General features: G+C 40.1%; 2 protein-coding genes across 6 annotated transcripts in view; both read right to left on the reverse strand.

Moving 5' to 3' along the window:
- The window catches only part of KAT14 (lysine acetyltransferase 14), a 70,185-nt gene extending 62,734 nt beyond the window's left edge, over positions 1-7,451 (reverse strand). For 3 of the 5 annotated variants that reach the window (XM_077114916.1, XM_077114915.1, XM_077114914.1), the window contains exons 1-3: positions 7,190-7,451; positions 5,176-5,294; positions 508-629 (exon numbers count right to left, since the gene is read on the reverse strand). In XM_077114916.1, coding sequence (XP_076971031.1) covers positions 508-629; positions 5,176-5,294; positions 7,190-7,448 — 500 coding nt within the window. In that variant the 5' untranslated portion in view covers positions 7,449-7,451. Of the gene's footprint in view, positions 1-507; positions 630-1,421; positions 1,598-3,015; positions 3,154-5,175; positions 5,295-7,189 lie in introns of those variants that run through there. The other 2 variants (XM_077114920.1, XM_077114919.1) reach the window with 2 other exon arrangements.
- Positions 7,452-7,738: 287 nt separating this feature from the next.
- Positions 7,739-11,225, reverse strand: PET117 (PET117 cytochrome c oxidase chaperone). The gene is made up of 2 exons (XM_077114921.1): positions 11,047-11,225; positions 7,739-7,890 (listed from the first exon to the last, which is right to left on the reverse strand). The coding sequence occupies exons 1-2, from the start codon at positions 11,140-11,142 to the stop codon at positions 7,741-7,743; spliced, it is 246 nt and encodes an 81-aa protein (XP_076971036.1). The 5' UTR covers positions 11,143-11,225; the 3' UTR covers positions 7,739-7,740.
- Between the last annotated feature and the right edge of the window lie 4,706 nt (positions 11,226-15,931).

A 15,931-nucleotide genomic window follows, 5' to 3' on the forward strand; every position in this document is an offset into this window, starting at 1 on the left:
CAAAATGTATAAAAGTTTCAACCTTACAAAATTAATAAGCTGCAAATACTAGTAATAGGCTCTATCTAATGAAGGATAATTTAAATGGATGTAGTCAGTAACTGCCATTATTTTTCATCTTCTAACCTCTTACAAGGCATTGACCCTGGAAAGATATATTAATCCTTTCTCTGCAAATGAAATAGTTATTCATCCAACTACTAATCAAACTCTATTTTTTTCTTAACATTCTAAGAAAATGCTTCAAAACCAACAGTTCTGAATGCTCAGAAGAAACCTTTTTTCTTCTTCCAAAAGGAACCTCAGTTCCTTTTGGAAGAAGTATATAATTCTACATTTTTCATAAGTCTTTTTATCTCAAAAAAGTAACTTTTTAGAATGCAGAAATTATTTATAAAAGGCACAAGTCATTATAATTCTCTATAGTGACATTAGGTTATCTCATATTTCATATACTTCATATTTAATATCTTCCTTAAAGTATAAAATTTTTAAAAATCATATTACCTATTCCCAAGTAAAAATGTCCAATGTTTCTCAATAAAAGCACAGATATCTTCTTTCCACCTGAAGTAACCTTGGCGCCCACTTCCTTCCAGAGACAAGTTGTACATTGCCAACATGACAACCTGAAAAACAAAGGAAACAAGGACCAGGAGAAAGTGTGATTAGGAATGCTAATGTTTAGGGGAAAGAAGTTTGTTCTGTTTTATATTCTGAGTAGGAATGGTGTAGGGGAGAGAGGACAAGGAAATAATATATTGGGATATTTTTGGTTTAGCATTTTACTTTGTTTTTGCTTTCATTAAATGAATTCACTAATCCATGAAGTTATGCGCAATTGTTCTTCATGTGTTACACATGCAGAGCTGATGTGTGGTAGAGCCGGGTTAAAACAGTTACCTTTGAACTGGTTATAAACAGCCACTGTTGTAAGTACCTCCTCCCATCCTTAGGCCCCTCCCTCAGGATCCAGCACTAAATAAAGGGTTAACTACTGGCCCAGCAGGAGACCTCCAGGGGCCTGCTCTAGCCAGCAGTTTCTGCCTGATGGTGTTATGCTTCATTAAATATTTTAAAAATCACCCGTGCATATATATGCTTTTTTTTAAAAGCTCATTAGAGGGCAGAAATCAAAGACTCTAAGAATTTCAGAGGTGAAGATAATGTTAGAAACCAACTACTCAGTGATTTAGCTATAGAAATCAAAGACTCTAAGAATTTCAGAGGTGAAGATAATGTTAGAAACCAACTACTCAGTGATTTAGCTATGGAAACCTTTCTTAAATTGAAATCAGGGTTAGACAAAGGGTCAAGGTACTGAAAGGGCAAAGGCTCCACCCACCCTGAGGGCTCCAAGACACACACACACACACACACAACCTCCCCCAAGCTCAGTCTGAAATCTCATCTGGTCCCACCTTGTTATTCTACACATGAGGAATGCATGGCCCGAAATGGGGAGGGATTTTCCAGAAATATAACTAACACAAGCTCTTTGCAAAAAGCTTCAATAATATAGGGTGGGAAACGGTGGCTCAGTGGCAGAGTTCTTGCCTGAAACCCATGCCGGAAACCCGGGTTCGATTTCCGGTGCCTGCCAATGTAAAACAAACAAACTTCAATAATATAGAAAAGAGAAAAGAAGAAAATAAAATCACTTGAAATCTCACCATCAAGAAATACTTTTTGGTGACTGTCCTTTCAGACATTTCTCTTTGCATATATATGCACACATATAGTTTATATATGTGGTCTCAGATAAATGGACAAAAACTATACAAGCAGTTCAAAAGCCCATTTTAAACCTAATAAAAATAATTATTTGTTTGGCCAATGAAACTAAAAAGAGGTCAGAGAATCCAAGAAAATATTTCTTAAATAACTCTTCTTTCTATAAGGGGCATCCTGAAGCTGCAGGAGTCTTGTAAACTGCAACCATGCCCTCGGCATCTGTGCTTCCAGCATTAAATCGTCTCTGGTAACGTGGAAAGGCCTATGACTACATCACTCCAAGAAATTCTGGTACATGTATGAACCAAGTTTCACTCTTCCCATCCTTAGACCTCTATTACAGACAGTCAACCATACAATTAATCCCATCAACAGATTTTTCAAATGTCTTCCACTTATTCCTGCATCAGGTCTATATTAGTCAACAAGTCTTCCTTGAAACAGTTATTGTTCAATAAATACTTTAAGAAGAAAAGAGTGATATGATTCATTCTTCTTCTCTCAAACACCCAGAGCCCCTCAAGAACATATATTTACTGTTAATCTCAGTGGTAGGTACAGAATCTACTATATTATTTCCATATTTTTCTATATATTTGAACATTTCATAAGTTTAAAGAGTCAAAGAAATTCACATATTTATCTAAAAGTAACTTTTTCCACTATCACTTAATATTTACTGGACAAACTATATACCCAATATATAAAGGACATAGTTTTCCTTCTCTCCTGGAACTTGGGATTTTTTCTAGTTTTCTGTTCTAAAGGGCCAGGATCCTACTACCAGCCCCAGCCCATCAAGGCCAAGATTCCCACAGGGTCTAGCTCAGGGCTGCACCAGGCAGTTGATGAGTGCCTCTGGAAGAACATCTAGAAAAAAATAATGAGTGCATGTCAGGATATCTGCACCTTGAGGCATGAGAATGAGTCTCCTGGACAAGAACGTTAAAAAAAAAAAAAGGTGGGTTTCAACTCCCCTATACTTCCCAAACTCTTGGCAACTTCCCCTACGTAGCAAACTGTTCTTCACAAGAGTCGCCAACAGGGAGAAAAGGACACAGAAAGAGGGCACGATAGGAGGGGCCTTTGTTAGGAAACAAGACTTCTTTGAGGTCTGTATTTTGTAATACAAACTAAATACTATTTCTATTACATTTCTAGGTTTTACTTTGGTAAATCAATGAATATTAAGTTTAAGATTTAAGAAGACAGGAAAACCACATACCAATGGGCTAAGTATTTGGAGACATCAACAGAGTTTAATCAAAACCAAGTGCTTACTTCAGGGCTTCAGTGAGGGACTGGTTCTTCTTCAGACCCAACTGGAAACACACTGCTCAGTAGTTTACTGAGAACCCAGCCTGTTTGATTTCAGATATCAACTTTATTCGACCAGAGTATTATCCAAAACCAACATATCTTTTGGAAGTGAAAAAAGAATTTTTGAGTGACGTTAGTCTAATTAAATATGCAAACTGAGCCAGTATTATGTGTTCTGAGTGACAGCATTAAAAGCTAGCTCATCTTTTAAAGAGAACCTCCACAGAAAAACTCTCTTTCTCAAAAATAATAAATTAGGAAAAGAACTAGCAAAACAACAGAAAGAGATATAGAATGTTAATATAGAGAAAAAAATAAAAATAATAATAATAGTAAAAAAAAAGAAAAGGAAAAAGAAAAAAGACAAACAGACAGACAAACAAAAATAAATAAATAAATAAATTACAGACATTTGCTCTTCTTCCATTTTACAGCTTTCGTGAGAAGTTGCCCACATGTCAAATGCAAATGTGCCCCTGTGTGCACAATTTAGCATCATCTATCGATATTAATTTGCCCTTGCTAGGCAATCTATCTCATGTACACATTAAGAAAAATAGCCCAGTTATAATATTCACGACATATGCTCAGTACAAACTTTCCTTCACTTTTTATGTATTTTCAGACAAGCCAAAAAAAAAAATTCCCTGAATTCACTGTTAACAGATTTCATTAGAAATTATCCCAATAAAGCACTGATAATTGAGACAACAGTCGAAGTCTGCTAGAACACCTATAATTTACAAGGAATATGTTAAGTGACTAAAATAGTATCATGTAAAATCTTTTTCTCATTATCCTGTTTATCTCCTTCAACGTGCTATGGGCAATTATTTTATCTCTCCATGTAGTGTCTAGAGTATCACCTGCCTGGGGTCCAAGGCCTTACTGTCGTGTTCACCAGAGTAGTCTCCAGGCCTCGAGTGGTACAATGGTCCATTATAGGTACTCAGTATTTGTTAAATGGATGATCAAAAAAACCAAGTTTGTTAGGTGTACTTCACTTGTTTCTTGAAGTTAAAGACTATATACACTGGTAGCTTGTCAGTATACACAGCAATATAAAAAAAATTAATATAACTGGAAAGTAGTAAAAAACTATTGTCAAGGCTATAGCTGGTTTGTATTAGAGTGCTGATATTAAAGGTTAAAAGTAGATATAAGTATTTGTGCTGGGTTGAATCTGTGGTGGACCCCAGAAAAATCATGTCCTTTAATCCTCATTCAATATTGCTGGGTGGGAGCATTTTGATTGTTCCCATAGAGATGTGACCCACCCAACTGCGGGTGCTAACTTCTGATTAGATGATTTCCATAGAGGTGTCTTCACCCATTGAAGGTGGAGTTGCTTGCTGGAATCCTTTAAAAGAGGAAACATTTTGGAGAGAGTCCTTTTCGTAGAGCCAGGAGAAAGCCAGCAGACACCTCCATTTTCGCCATGTGCCCTTCCAGCTGAGAGAAAAACGCTGAACATCACTGGCCTTCTTGAATCAAGGTATCTTTTCCTGGGTGCCTTAAATTGGACATTTCTATAGACTTGGGACATTTTCTTGGGACATTTTCTCAGCCTTAGAACTGTAAACTAGCAACTTATTAAATTCCCCTTTTTAAAAGCCATCTGTTTCTGGTATATTTCATTCCAGCAGGCAGCAAACTAGAACATTATTCATCAAACAAAAAATATTCAAACATCTCTGAGTTCGTATGCAGAAGAGCTAAGTTACTTGGTTTTTGCCATCAGCCATATTACTTCTTCCAAATCCATTTCCAATGTGGTATTCTTCAGATTTTTAATATTGGTTTTATTGTTCTAAAAATGGTTGCCAGAAAAATGTGAACTGCATTTTAATTAAAATCAGAGCTTGGTATTACATATAAATGAAATCTTGCATGTAATATTTTCAAGACTCTCAAACCCAATTCACTATTTTAGCAGCAAGCATTTTTACTAAGAACTCCTTTCTCCACATATTCAATATACAATTTTCATTGTGAAATAAAAATTGTCTCTCAAAACAATTCAAAAGCTTATATGTAAATTTCTTATTCTCTAGATAGTTATTCGAACAAATTCCTTTGGGGATCAACTACATGAATTCTAGAGAAGAGCTTTTTACTTACTTGCTGCCATGTCAACTTCAGCCTTTCAAACTGCTCCTTGCCATCTTCTGAGCAATCTGAACAAGTAAACCTAAAAAAATTATCACCCTTAAGGTAACTGAGCTGTTCCCTCAGCTGACCTAGGAGAAAAACAAAAAGTCACATCACAGATTTATCTAGATCAGCATAACCCAGAGGACTAATCAGTTTATCAACCAGACTTCCCAAAGGTTCCATGATGTGGTTTTCCTCTTTAAGCCAATCCATGTTAGGGGATGGGGATGGGGAAGGAAGTAAGAAAAAGAATATTTTTATTCTAACACCAAGTATAATGTCCGCGAAGAGCTACAGTTCCTTAATTTCTGAGAGAATGGTACAGGAAGAGTAGGCATTCTTGCTCTAACTGAACTTGTCAATGGTTATATTCCAGTTTCTTCATACATTCATTCAAAAAATATCTGAAACCTTCCCTGCTGCCAGGCACTGGGCTAGAAACTGGGAATACAATGCACAAGACACAGTGCCTGTTCTCACCGGTTTATAAGTTATGGGGCCACTTAGAAGAAAATCAGTGATCTCAATAGCCCAGTGGATCTCCCACCTCACTGAGCATCAGGATCACCCCAGCAGTGGGTTCCCTTTGCTTTTTCTAATATGCCTGGGTCCACCCCAGATGAAGTGACTCAAGCTCTGGGAGCGGGTCCTGGGCCTCTGTATTGTTGAGAGTTCCCAGGCAATGCTGCTGCTCTGAGAACTGAAAATGCCACAGTGGCATGTGATGGGTGCCACAGGGTAATCGAGGGGACATAAAAGGGCACCCAACCCATATAAGAAGGGCAGGTAGGATCTCCAGGAAGACCTGAAGGATGACTAGGAACTGGACAGGTGAAGAGGGGTGCCTGTGTGCACGAGCAGGAGATGCAGATTCCGGAGAGGAAATAAAAATGTGCAAATGCATAGAAAGAAAGTCATTTGCGGGGAATTACATGTTCCATCTGAATACAAAGTTTGGCTTATGCTGGGGATGGGAAAGGGTACAGGGAAGAGAGGCTAAAAAAGTTAGTAGGGGTCTGATCACAGAGGGTTTTTTAAATGACAATAAGGCAGTTTAGAATTGATCCTGTGAGAACAAGTGAAAAATCACTGAACTGTTCAAGTAGAACTTTAGAGTGATTAACAAGTGATTAACAAGCAGAAAAAGATAGCTCAGAAGCAAAAACTAGCTAATAAAGAGTAAATTTTAGATTTGTTTTCCATGAAAACATTACTATTAAGTTATTGGTAGAAGCAGTTGAATTTATTTTAACAAAAACATTTCCACATACCAGAAAAAGACTCAACAGCAAAATACATACAAAATTTTCTGACCTAGTTACGAAATCTATTAAAGAATTCCTCTAGTAGATCTATCTCTACTACTCAGTCTCTGCCTGTTAGAAAAATCTCGTCTTAGTCAGAATCATATGACTGCTGGCAGAGCATTCCTCCTCGAGAGCCGGAAAGCTGGCAGCTGAAAACCTCAAGTGATCATGTTGTGTACCTGATCAGATCAGCAAAATAGTGGAAAATAAGACTAGACCTAGAAAAAGGGCTCAATAAACCTTCAACCTGCTTATTTCAACCTCATTTCACCATATAAGAGCAGCAGTTTTCCAAATAAATTAAATATTAACAGGGTAATTTTTATGAACTTGAATTCAACCCTGGGGCTAGAAGTTGGCCCCAAATCCTTAATAGCATGATTGTGTTAGAAAATGTGGCTAATTCTTTAGTAACACATTGGATTTCCAATTTTCTGATTTTTATAGGGTTACCATCAAGAACATTAATTTAACAAAATGCTAGAGGTTAACAGTAATTTTTATTAGTACAAATCTGGCCATGTTTTATATGAATTTGTAGTTGCTCAACTAAATTGATAATAATAAATATATTTCTCAACTTAAGTCTATTTTCCATTCATGTTGCTTCACAGGATGGAAAAACAAACTTCACACAGGAATTGACAAATCAAAGGAATCGAGATGTTCCTTACTGGCTGGTATCCATTTCTGGCATTTGTCACAGAAGTAGGACAGCTGTTCCTCCATCCAAGACACATCTCCTTCGTCACTGTTGAGGGAATCCCCGCTGTGATCGTGAGACAAGTCCACGGAGGCCTGGTCCTCCGATTCGACAATCAGGAGGGTCTCCCCCTCCACTTCGCCCTCCTCCAGCCCTTCTGAGGCAGAAGTTCTTGTGGCTTCATCATCATGCCGACTTATCAAACTACTCAGATGGATGTTACTATCCATCCCTTCTCACAGGCTCAGAAGTAACAATCCCAAGCTCTAGATGCCAAGCTCTAAGGGGCTTCTACTGTGATAAATCTTTAGAAGAGCACCTGCCTCGACTTCTTTATTTGGACTATGGGACTTTTAAAGCAGTAATTTAGAATATATGATACATTGTCCTTTATTTATTTGATCAAGTTTAAAAGGACAGCAACAAAAGAAACGCTGACCATTCCACTAAGCTATTCATCAACATAACACACATACTCTTTCGATCATGTCTGTCCCCTCAATCTGTAATATTCATTTCAAGTCATGTTTTTGGAGATGCTTTTGTTAATAACATCGTTTCTCTTTCTGCTTCAAGTTGCTCAGTCAAAATAATCTGTTCTCCCAAAAGACGGATGTTTTCTTTTTTCCGATTTTGTCTTTCAATGTCTCTGATCACTCCGTCACGAAGCCTCTAAAAACGTAAGAAACAGATTTCAGCAACACCCTGAACAGGTGGTTCCCATCCTTGTGCCATTCGAATCCAAGTAACAGTGCTACCAAAATACATTTAAAACTTTCAGATTCCAAATACTGAATTACTATTTTAACTTTCTGTACAAATGTAAAATGAAATCACCGTATTTTAGGAAATTCCTGGACATTTAGTACACAGAAGTTAATGAGAAATAACAATTAGAAAAGAAAAACCTGGTTCTATGTTGAATTTTAAAAAACGTTTAATGGATACATGATGCTTTAATACTTGAAGAGAGTTAATACAGTAATTGTTAACTACTTTCTTGTCAGCAATTATCCTAGCTGAATAGTAAACATTGAGAGAGAGAAGCAGATTATTAAAATCTGAATAACCTATGAAGATGCAAGAAAATAAAGAACTTAGCTTCTTCTACTATACAGAGATTAAAAGTAAAGAATTATACAAAAGTTACTAATCAATTACATAACAGGGAGAGAAGGAAAAAAAAAAGATTGCTCCTATTAGGGGAAAAAAATAAAGGCCAATTAATGGCAGTTACCTTGATAAGCACTAAAAAGACAGGTAGAAAATTCTAGAATGTGGACCTGGTACCTAAGATGAAAAATTTTAAAACAGTAATTCAATAATTACTAATAATACTTCATAGTTTATAGCTCACAGAATTATCTAATACCTCTTTAACAGTGGCTCTGAGGTGGAATTACTGGGACTGGGGGCCAAAGCATGGGTGTTCTTTGTCTCCTTTTTATTGTTATTACATTATTTTTAAGACTCAACAAGAACTTACTGGACTCCTTGATATCATGGGAGAGCGAGATATTTAAGGATCCCAAGACAGACAATTCAATTGAAAACCAACTTTCTCGAACCCTATGTCCTTGAAAAATCTCCCCTAGCAGAGACAAGAAATGGAGAGGCTTATATTCCAGCCTGCTCAATCCACATTTCTTCCTGTCCAGTATACCTTACACCATGACATACTTACCCCACCCCACCCCACCCCAGGCCCACTGGAATTGCTCTTCCTCATCTGCCTTGGACTTTACCCTTCCCTCCTCAGAGCTTTTGGCACTTACTCTCTTGCTCTTCTTTTCCATCATCTGCAACCTTCCTCCAGGTCTCAGAGTTTATGCTGACAGTCTCATGCACTCTTCCCATTGAACACCACCTCGCTTCCCTCACCAACCAACCAAGACCTCTTCACCATTACAACTCCAACATCTTGAACTCTGGCTCCTCACGTAGGACTTACCTGAGGATTAAAAATCATTCCTCCAAAGTGTTTAGTACAGTGCCTGGCACATGGTAAAAAATCAAGAAACAAGGGGCAAGACAGTCATCATTATATTTGCTTCCTCGAGCCTTCTGATACTGCCACACTGCCAATCATTTGTCTTACTCTTTTTTCCACTGCCAGAAAATACGTCCGTAATAAAAGATTAGATGTAAAATAAACACAGGTTCAATCTCTTCTTCGTCTCCAACTTCCAAATATCTCACAGCAGGGTGTTAAGTCTTTCTGTTCTATGGCTCTCTAACAGAGTGGTTCTCAATCCCAGCTGCATGTAAGAATGACATAGCTCACTTTTAAAGCATACCTAGACCAGGTCCCCAAGAAATTATGATTTAATAGATCTGGAGTGAAACCCAAGCCTTAGACATACTGTTAAAAACTTTCCAGGAACATCCCATAAGTAGCAAGTTTCAGAACCAAGCTCTAACCCTGACCTACCCCATACTGTGTGAAAATCACTGACATCACTAACCTCAGAACTTCATCTGACACATCTGCACCGTTCTCTACTCCATCTTAACTTTTCTCTGGATCACCATCTTTTCTTTTCTCTTTTTTAGAGGAGCAAGTCCCCCTCTTCTATTCCAAGAGTTGTCCCCTCCCAGGCTGTACTTGAAACTCACCTTTTCCGTGCCCTTTCATCATAATCATCTTATTCACCCCTCCACAATATTCTTGTACCCACAGCTTCCTCTCCCCTGATTTTTACAGATTGTCCACCCTTAGGACAAAGATCTTATCTGCTTCATCTCTGCATAATGAGCACATACGTAGTCCAAAGCACTGAGCAAGCCATTCTAAGGAAGACTTTTAGTCTTGATTAATCCATTTCATTACTTCCATTTTAAAACGGTTCAACTCCAATACCTGCAAAGACGTGCTTTCAAAGTTCACCAAAGACCTAGTTGTCCGTTTTCACACTCAACATTCAGCACTGTTATGAATTATGTACAGTCTCAATTTCCATATCTTTGTACTCCCAAAGCAAGGTGTATGGGACCCACTTTGTATTTCCAAATATTTTCGTATTCCCGAAGTAGTCAGTCATTACTGGCCAATTTGAACAAGAAAGCTAATATGAAATTAGAGACAGAACGGACAGTCAGCACTGATCAGTGAGTATGGATATGTCCAGATATAGACGTACCAAAAACAAAATTGGGAGGCTGACACTGCTATCGTTTCCAAACTAGTTTCCACAGCAAGGCGTTCCTTTAAGAAAACGAAATTAAATTATCTTACCAAATCTCCTTGACTAAAAAGAAATGTAAGGTGAGTGGAGGGAAGCCTCATTTATCATGAGAAATAACCATTAGGACTTGAACTCATTAGCTTTAGCCCCAACCTTGGGCGTGGGGTTGGGGAGAGACCGCTAACTTGCTGAATGCACCACAAGGGAACACCTTCTCGGCCCTTTATTTCCTAGCGATTCAAGTGAGATGCTGAAAGATCCATATTACTGCATGTGGGCTGCAATTTTAAAGCAGAACCCCTTACTCCCCACCAAGAACTAGCGTTCGCGGGAAGTAAGACAACTTTTGCCCGGAGCGCCTGGGCTCCCGGCGCTAGCTCGGCTGGGGCGGGTCACCCCGGGCCTCCAGGATGTACACGGGTCGCAGCGGGACCTGCTGAACGCAGGGCGGAGGAGGGGGCGGCGGCCGGGCCGCAGTCGCGAGTGAATGAAGGTGCTGAGCGTCGCCGTCGCGAGAGGGGAGAAGAGACCAAGGGAAAAACCCACGAGAAGGGGCAGGGGAACCAAGCGGAGACTGGAAGAAGGTCCCAGGCTGCCGCAGCCGCGGCGCGGGCCTCGGAAGAGATGGTCACGTGACACCGACCTGCCGGTCCTGCCGCTGCCTCAGGTGCACGCCGGCCACAGTGGCCGCCGTCAGTAGCACGGAAAGGCCCAACACCGCCTTCGAGCTCCTCGACATCCCCGCGCCGGCCCTCCCGGCCTCCTCCCGGCTGCCCGACGTCTTCGCTCGGGCAGTCACTAAACGCGCGACGCCGCCTGTTCGCGCCAGGCTCTACCTCTCGAGCGCAGAACCGCAGCGGTCCGCGTGTCGCCTGCGGTCCCCAGGCATGAGCAATGGAGAGCCGAGCAGCGATTCCCGAACTAGCTAGGAGGTGGGAGCGCTGGTTATCCCAAGCGGCCCTAGGACAGAAGGGTCCCCTGTCTCTACTTGCGGGGGGCGAGGAGCGCTGGAACATCCCACCCTTGCCCCTCCTACGGGCGAAGCTCTCCCAGTTAAGTCTCTAAAAAGCCGGGCCCAGACTGGCCGCAACACCTAGCCGGGAGGGGGCTTCCAGGTTTGAGCGGCCTCAGTCTAGCATCGCCACCCGCATACACAAAGGGCCTAGATGTTTTGGGGCGGGCGGGGGCGAGATTCCCACTGGGGTTCTTTTGCTGGCCCCTTTGCCACCCGCATTGCTTCTGAGCGCCTGGCTGACGCCGGTGTTCTGCCTAAAACCGCCTTTCCCTTTAAACGTAGCCCCTTATTGCCCCTTGTGGGGTGAAGGTGCCAAGGTGCTATCAAAAACTTAAGGAGCTCATTCAGGTGCCAGGCACATTTTTAAGCTGTTTATATGCATCACATCGTTTAATCTCCACGATGACCTTATGAAGTAGGTGCTGTCATTATTCCCATTTGACGGGCGAAGAAACAAACGCAGAAAGCTATAGAGCTGGAGGACTTAATTTTAGTTTTGGTTTTAGAAAGCATAAAAGATTAAAGTCACCTGGTTTGAGATTAAGAAAAGGAACATATTGCTTTAGTCAATAAATACAAGAGAATATCTATATTTAGCACGTTCATGCAATTTTGTTTCCTTAAAAAATTGGACAGAAAAGAGGAGGGAGAGGGACATGACTAGATCAAAGAGGAGAGAGAGAGAGAAATAGAAGAGAACAGAAAAACTAACAGAAATGCTTGGTAGGTTCTGAAATAGTAACATACACCTCACAGGGTTGCTATCCTGAAAGTGGACTTCAAGAGATCTGCCCTGTGAAATTGTTTTCATGTCTTTAATTTCTCCCTTTGAGTAGAAGAGAGACGGCAGCCCTCCCGTGGGATATTACTTTCAGAAGTTGATCACTGTAAGCCAAGCTCTGTTTCAAGAAAATGGTGGGACGCTGGGCTTTTGGCTTCACTCAGCAGCTCATTTGCTGCATGATTTGGGGACAGTCCTTCACCTTTGTTTTCTGTTTTCTCCTCTAGACTATGGGAATAATAATATGCCTTCTAATTCTTTGATGTGCTGGTTGAGTTGATTAAGAGCATGACTATTCCAAAGTAAGGCATGTGGCAATAACTGATCTTGGAGGATCCTAACCAGTGGGGATCACCAATGAGTCACAAGGAATAGACCCCCTAACCCTGGGGGCAGGACAATGGGAGAATTAAGGAGAGGGTGTCTATCACTACTAGTCTCCACATATTTTGGAAATGTGTCTCTGCAGCTAGGTGGGCCTTGGTGACATTCAAACTGGCAACAGGATAATCACTCTAATGATTCATGCTATGAGCTTCATAATTATTTTGAAAATTTGGGTCTATTAGTTTGCTAAGCTGCTGGAATGCAATCTTCCAGAAATGGAATGGCTTTCAAAAGGGGAATTTATTAAGTTGCAGTTTTACAGTTCTAAGCCTATAAAAACTGTCCAAACTAAGGCAGCCAGAAGAAGATACTTTAATTCAAAGAAGACCAATGGGTCTGAAACACCTGTCAGCTGGGAAGTCATGTGGCTGGCTTCTGCTTGTTCCTTGCTTCTGGGCTCTGTTGTTTTCAGCCTCTGTTACTGTGGGAGTTCCTCACTTTGTTTCTCTAGGTTTGGCTTTCATCTCTTGGCTTCCATAGGCTCTCTCCAGGTTCTGACTTGCTTAACATCTTATAGCGATGCTTAAGCATCTCCACACATCCATGTCTCTTGTCCAGTAGTCGGCATCTGTGTCAGCTCTGCTCTCTCTGTTGGCTCTGAGGTTTCTATCGTTTCTGGCTCTTTCCAAAATGTTTCCTCTTTTAAAGGATTCCAGTAATCTAATCAAGACCCAACTGGAATGGGTGGAGTCACATCTCCATCTAATCACAAGTGGGTGTGTCATCTCTCCCTGGAGATAACCTAATTAAAAGTTTTTTGCCCTACAATATGGAATCAGGATTAAAAGAAAGCACTATCCCCACAAGATTGGTTCTGGATTAAAACACGGCTTTTCCGGGGTATGTAATAGATTCAAACCAGCACGCTTGATGTGACTAAGTTCTTTTGTATTCAAAATTCATTGCCATTGTCAGATAAAAAATTTCAACATCACTATTGTTAATAGAAGAAAAGAGCTGTCAGATCCTTTAAATATAATTTCCACTGTTATAAATTTTTAAATTGTTAAAAAGCATTACTTTGACAATACAATGTGTTGGCAAAGATGTGGGACAGCTGGAACTCTCTGTACTCCTGGTGGGAGTGTCAAGTGGAACCACTTTAGCACTGTCTGCGGAGCTGCATGTTTACATACCCTGTAACCCAGAAATTTTACCCCCAGATACATGCCAAGTAGAGCTGCGCACATGTGTGCAGCAAAAAGATGCATAGAGTGTGCAGAACTATACAACCCCAGTAGGCAATATCCAAAAACCACCTGTGACATCTTCCAAGGGCAGCAGTAACAAAGTCCCACAGACTGGGAGGCTTAAATAACAGAAATGCATTCTCGCACATTCCAGAGGCCAGAAGTTCAAAATCAAGGTGTTAGTAGGGCTGTGCTCCCTCCAAAGGCTCTAGGAAAGACTCCTTCCTTGCCTCTTCCAGGTTCCAGTGACTCAGGAATCCTGGACATTTCTGTCTGTGGCTGCATCACACTAATCTCTGCCTCTCACATGGCATTGTCACCTCCTCTCTCTTTGTCCAAATTTCCCTCTTATAAAGACACCAATCATAGTGGATCAGGCCCTACCTTAATCCAATATAACCTCATCTTAACTGGATTACACCTCCAAAGACCCGATTTCCAAATAAGGTCACATTCACAGGAACCAGGTGTTAGGACTTCAGCAGATCTTTTGGGGGGACGCGATTTAACCCATAATACCACTCACCCACCCCAAATATCTATCTGCAGAAGAATGAACAGATAAATTGTGGTGTTTTCATACAATAAAATACTATACAATCTTGCAAACGAATGAACTGTTGCAAAGGAAACAATATGTGGATTCATCTCAGCATGGTAGGAGAAAGAAGCCAAGCACTTCTTCTAGAAGACTATGTGCATAAATTCTATAGAAGTCTACATGTGTATACATTCCACTTAATAGAAGTCACGATGGCAGTTACCTCGGCAATGCAGGGAAAAGGCATGAATAGGGAATCTAGGGTACTGGGGTGGTCCTGTACCTTGCCCTGGACTGGCACTGGAGAATCATGAGAATTGAGTGGCATGCTTATGTTTCATGTTGATATCTATATACCTGATATACTTCAATACAAAATCTCACTTAAAATATGAACAGAAAAAAAGGATTTACATTTTTTCATCCATTCTCATGCCAAGAAATTTTCCTCCCTATGATGATTATCAAGAATTAAAGATATTCCAATTAAAAATGTCTTGCTCAGGAACTGTGTGCATATATGTTAAACATAAGATCTGATATAAAAAAGTGAGACTTGGTGGAGGAAGCTCTAGATTTTCATCTAAAAACAAAAATCACATGATAAATGCACAGCTATATGATGATACAGTGAACCATTGATTGTACACTTTGGATGATTACATGGTATGTGAATATATATCCATAAAGTTGCATTAAAAAATCACAGGCATGTTATCAGGAAATTTTACATAAATTCTTCTCATAATTATATTGTATCGTATACTTTTTGTTTTCTTTATAAGTCTGTCACATATAAAAAAATTGTAATTATTTTCCACCAAGCTCCATTTAGAAATGTACAAATTCTCTCCAGTTGAATCCAGAGAACTACACAAATATCATCCCTGTTTATGATTACTAGCACAGGACAAAGATTAGGAAGCATGACTGATTAAAAAAAAATTTTTTTATGTTTTGATTTCCAGAGCAATTTATTTATTAAATTCCATTCAATATGGCATCAACAGTTGTCCTGAACACAATTTGCCTTTTAGGACAGAACTTCTGAACTGTGTGTTTCTGCTTGGTGTCCCAAGATCACATCAGCTCCTGCCCTTCTCAGCGTTGCCCTGTCCAGATATGCCCAGAGTGGCAGCTGCTCTCCTCGAGGAGGGCACAAGGGATGCTCCAGCCATACTCCCACCATTTCAATCTCAGTTCTGATGGTGAGATCGAGAAGGGTCCAGTGGTGACATTAGAACCAGAGGCCCCAGAAGTAAACTTGCTTAAATCCAGGTGCACTGAGAGCCTGGGCCTTCAAGGTCATTTGCCTCTGCTGAGTTGTTTTCACACCTTATAAATTAATGGCTAGAAGCTCCTTATAAATTAATGGCTAGAAAAGATAATTCTTTCTATATGTAAAATCATGGGGAGGCATAACCCCTGCACTGCCATCAGAGTGAACTTACCCTCTAAGGCAAAAAAATGTGAAACTATCCTTAAAACCTGCTAGTACATTTTGTGGTTCTTAAAAAGTTAAACACAGAATTACCATATGACCTGGCAATTGCACTCCAATGAATTGAAAACAGGGGTTCAAATACTTATACACCAATATTCATAGTAGCATCA

This window comes from Tamandua tetradactyla, chromosome 1 (assembly GCF_023851605.1).
Source record: "Tamandua tetradactyla isolate mTamTet1 chromosome 1, mTamTet1.pri, whole genome shotgun sequence".
Taxonomy (NCBI): domain Eukaryota; kingdom Metazoa; phylum Chordata; class Mammalia; order Pilosa; family Myrmecophagidae; genus Tamandua; species Tamandua tetradactyla.

What these genes read in the sequence shown, in the direction of transcription:
- PET117 (XM_077114921.1), bottom strand. Translation starts at nt 11,142, where the DNA reads ATGTCGAGGAGCTCGAAGGCGGTGTTGGGCCTTTCCGTGCTACTGACG. An exon ending in GGCAGCGGCAGGACCGGCAG is followed by an intron (nt 7,891 to 11,046) that starts GTCGGTGTCACG and finishes TTACGTTTTTAG; the next exon opens with AGGCTTCGTGACGGAGTGAT.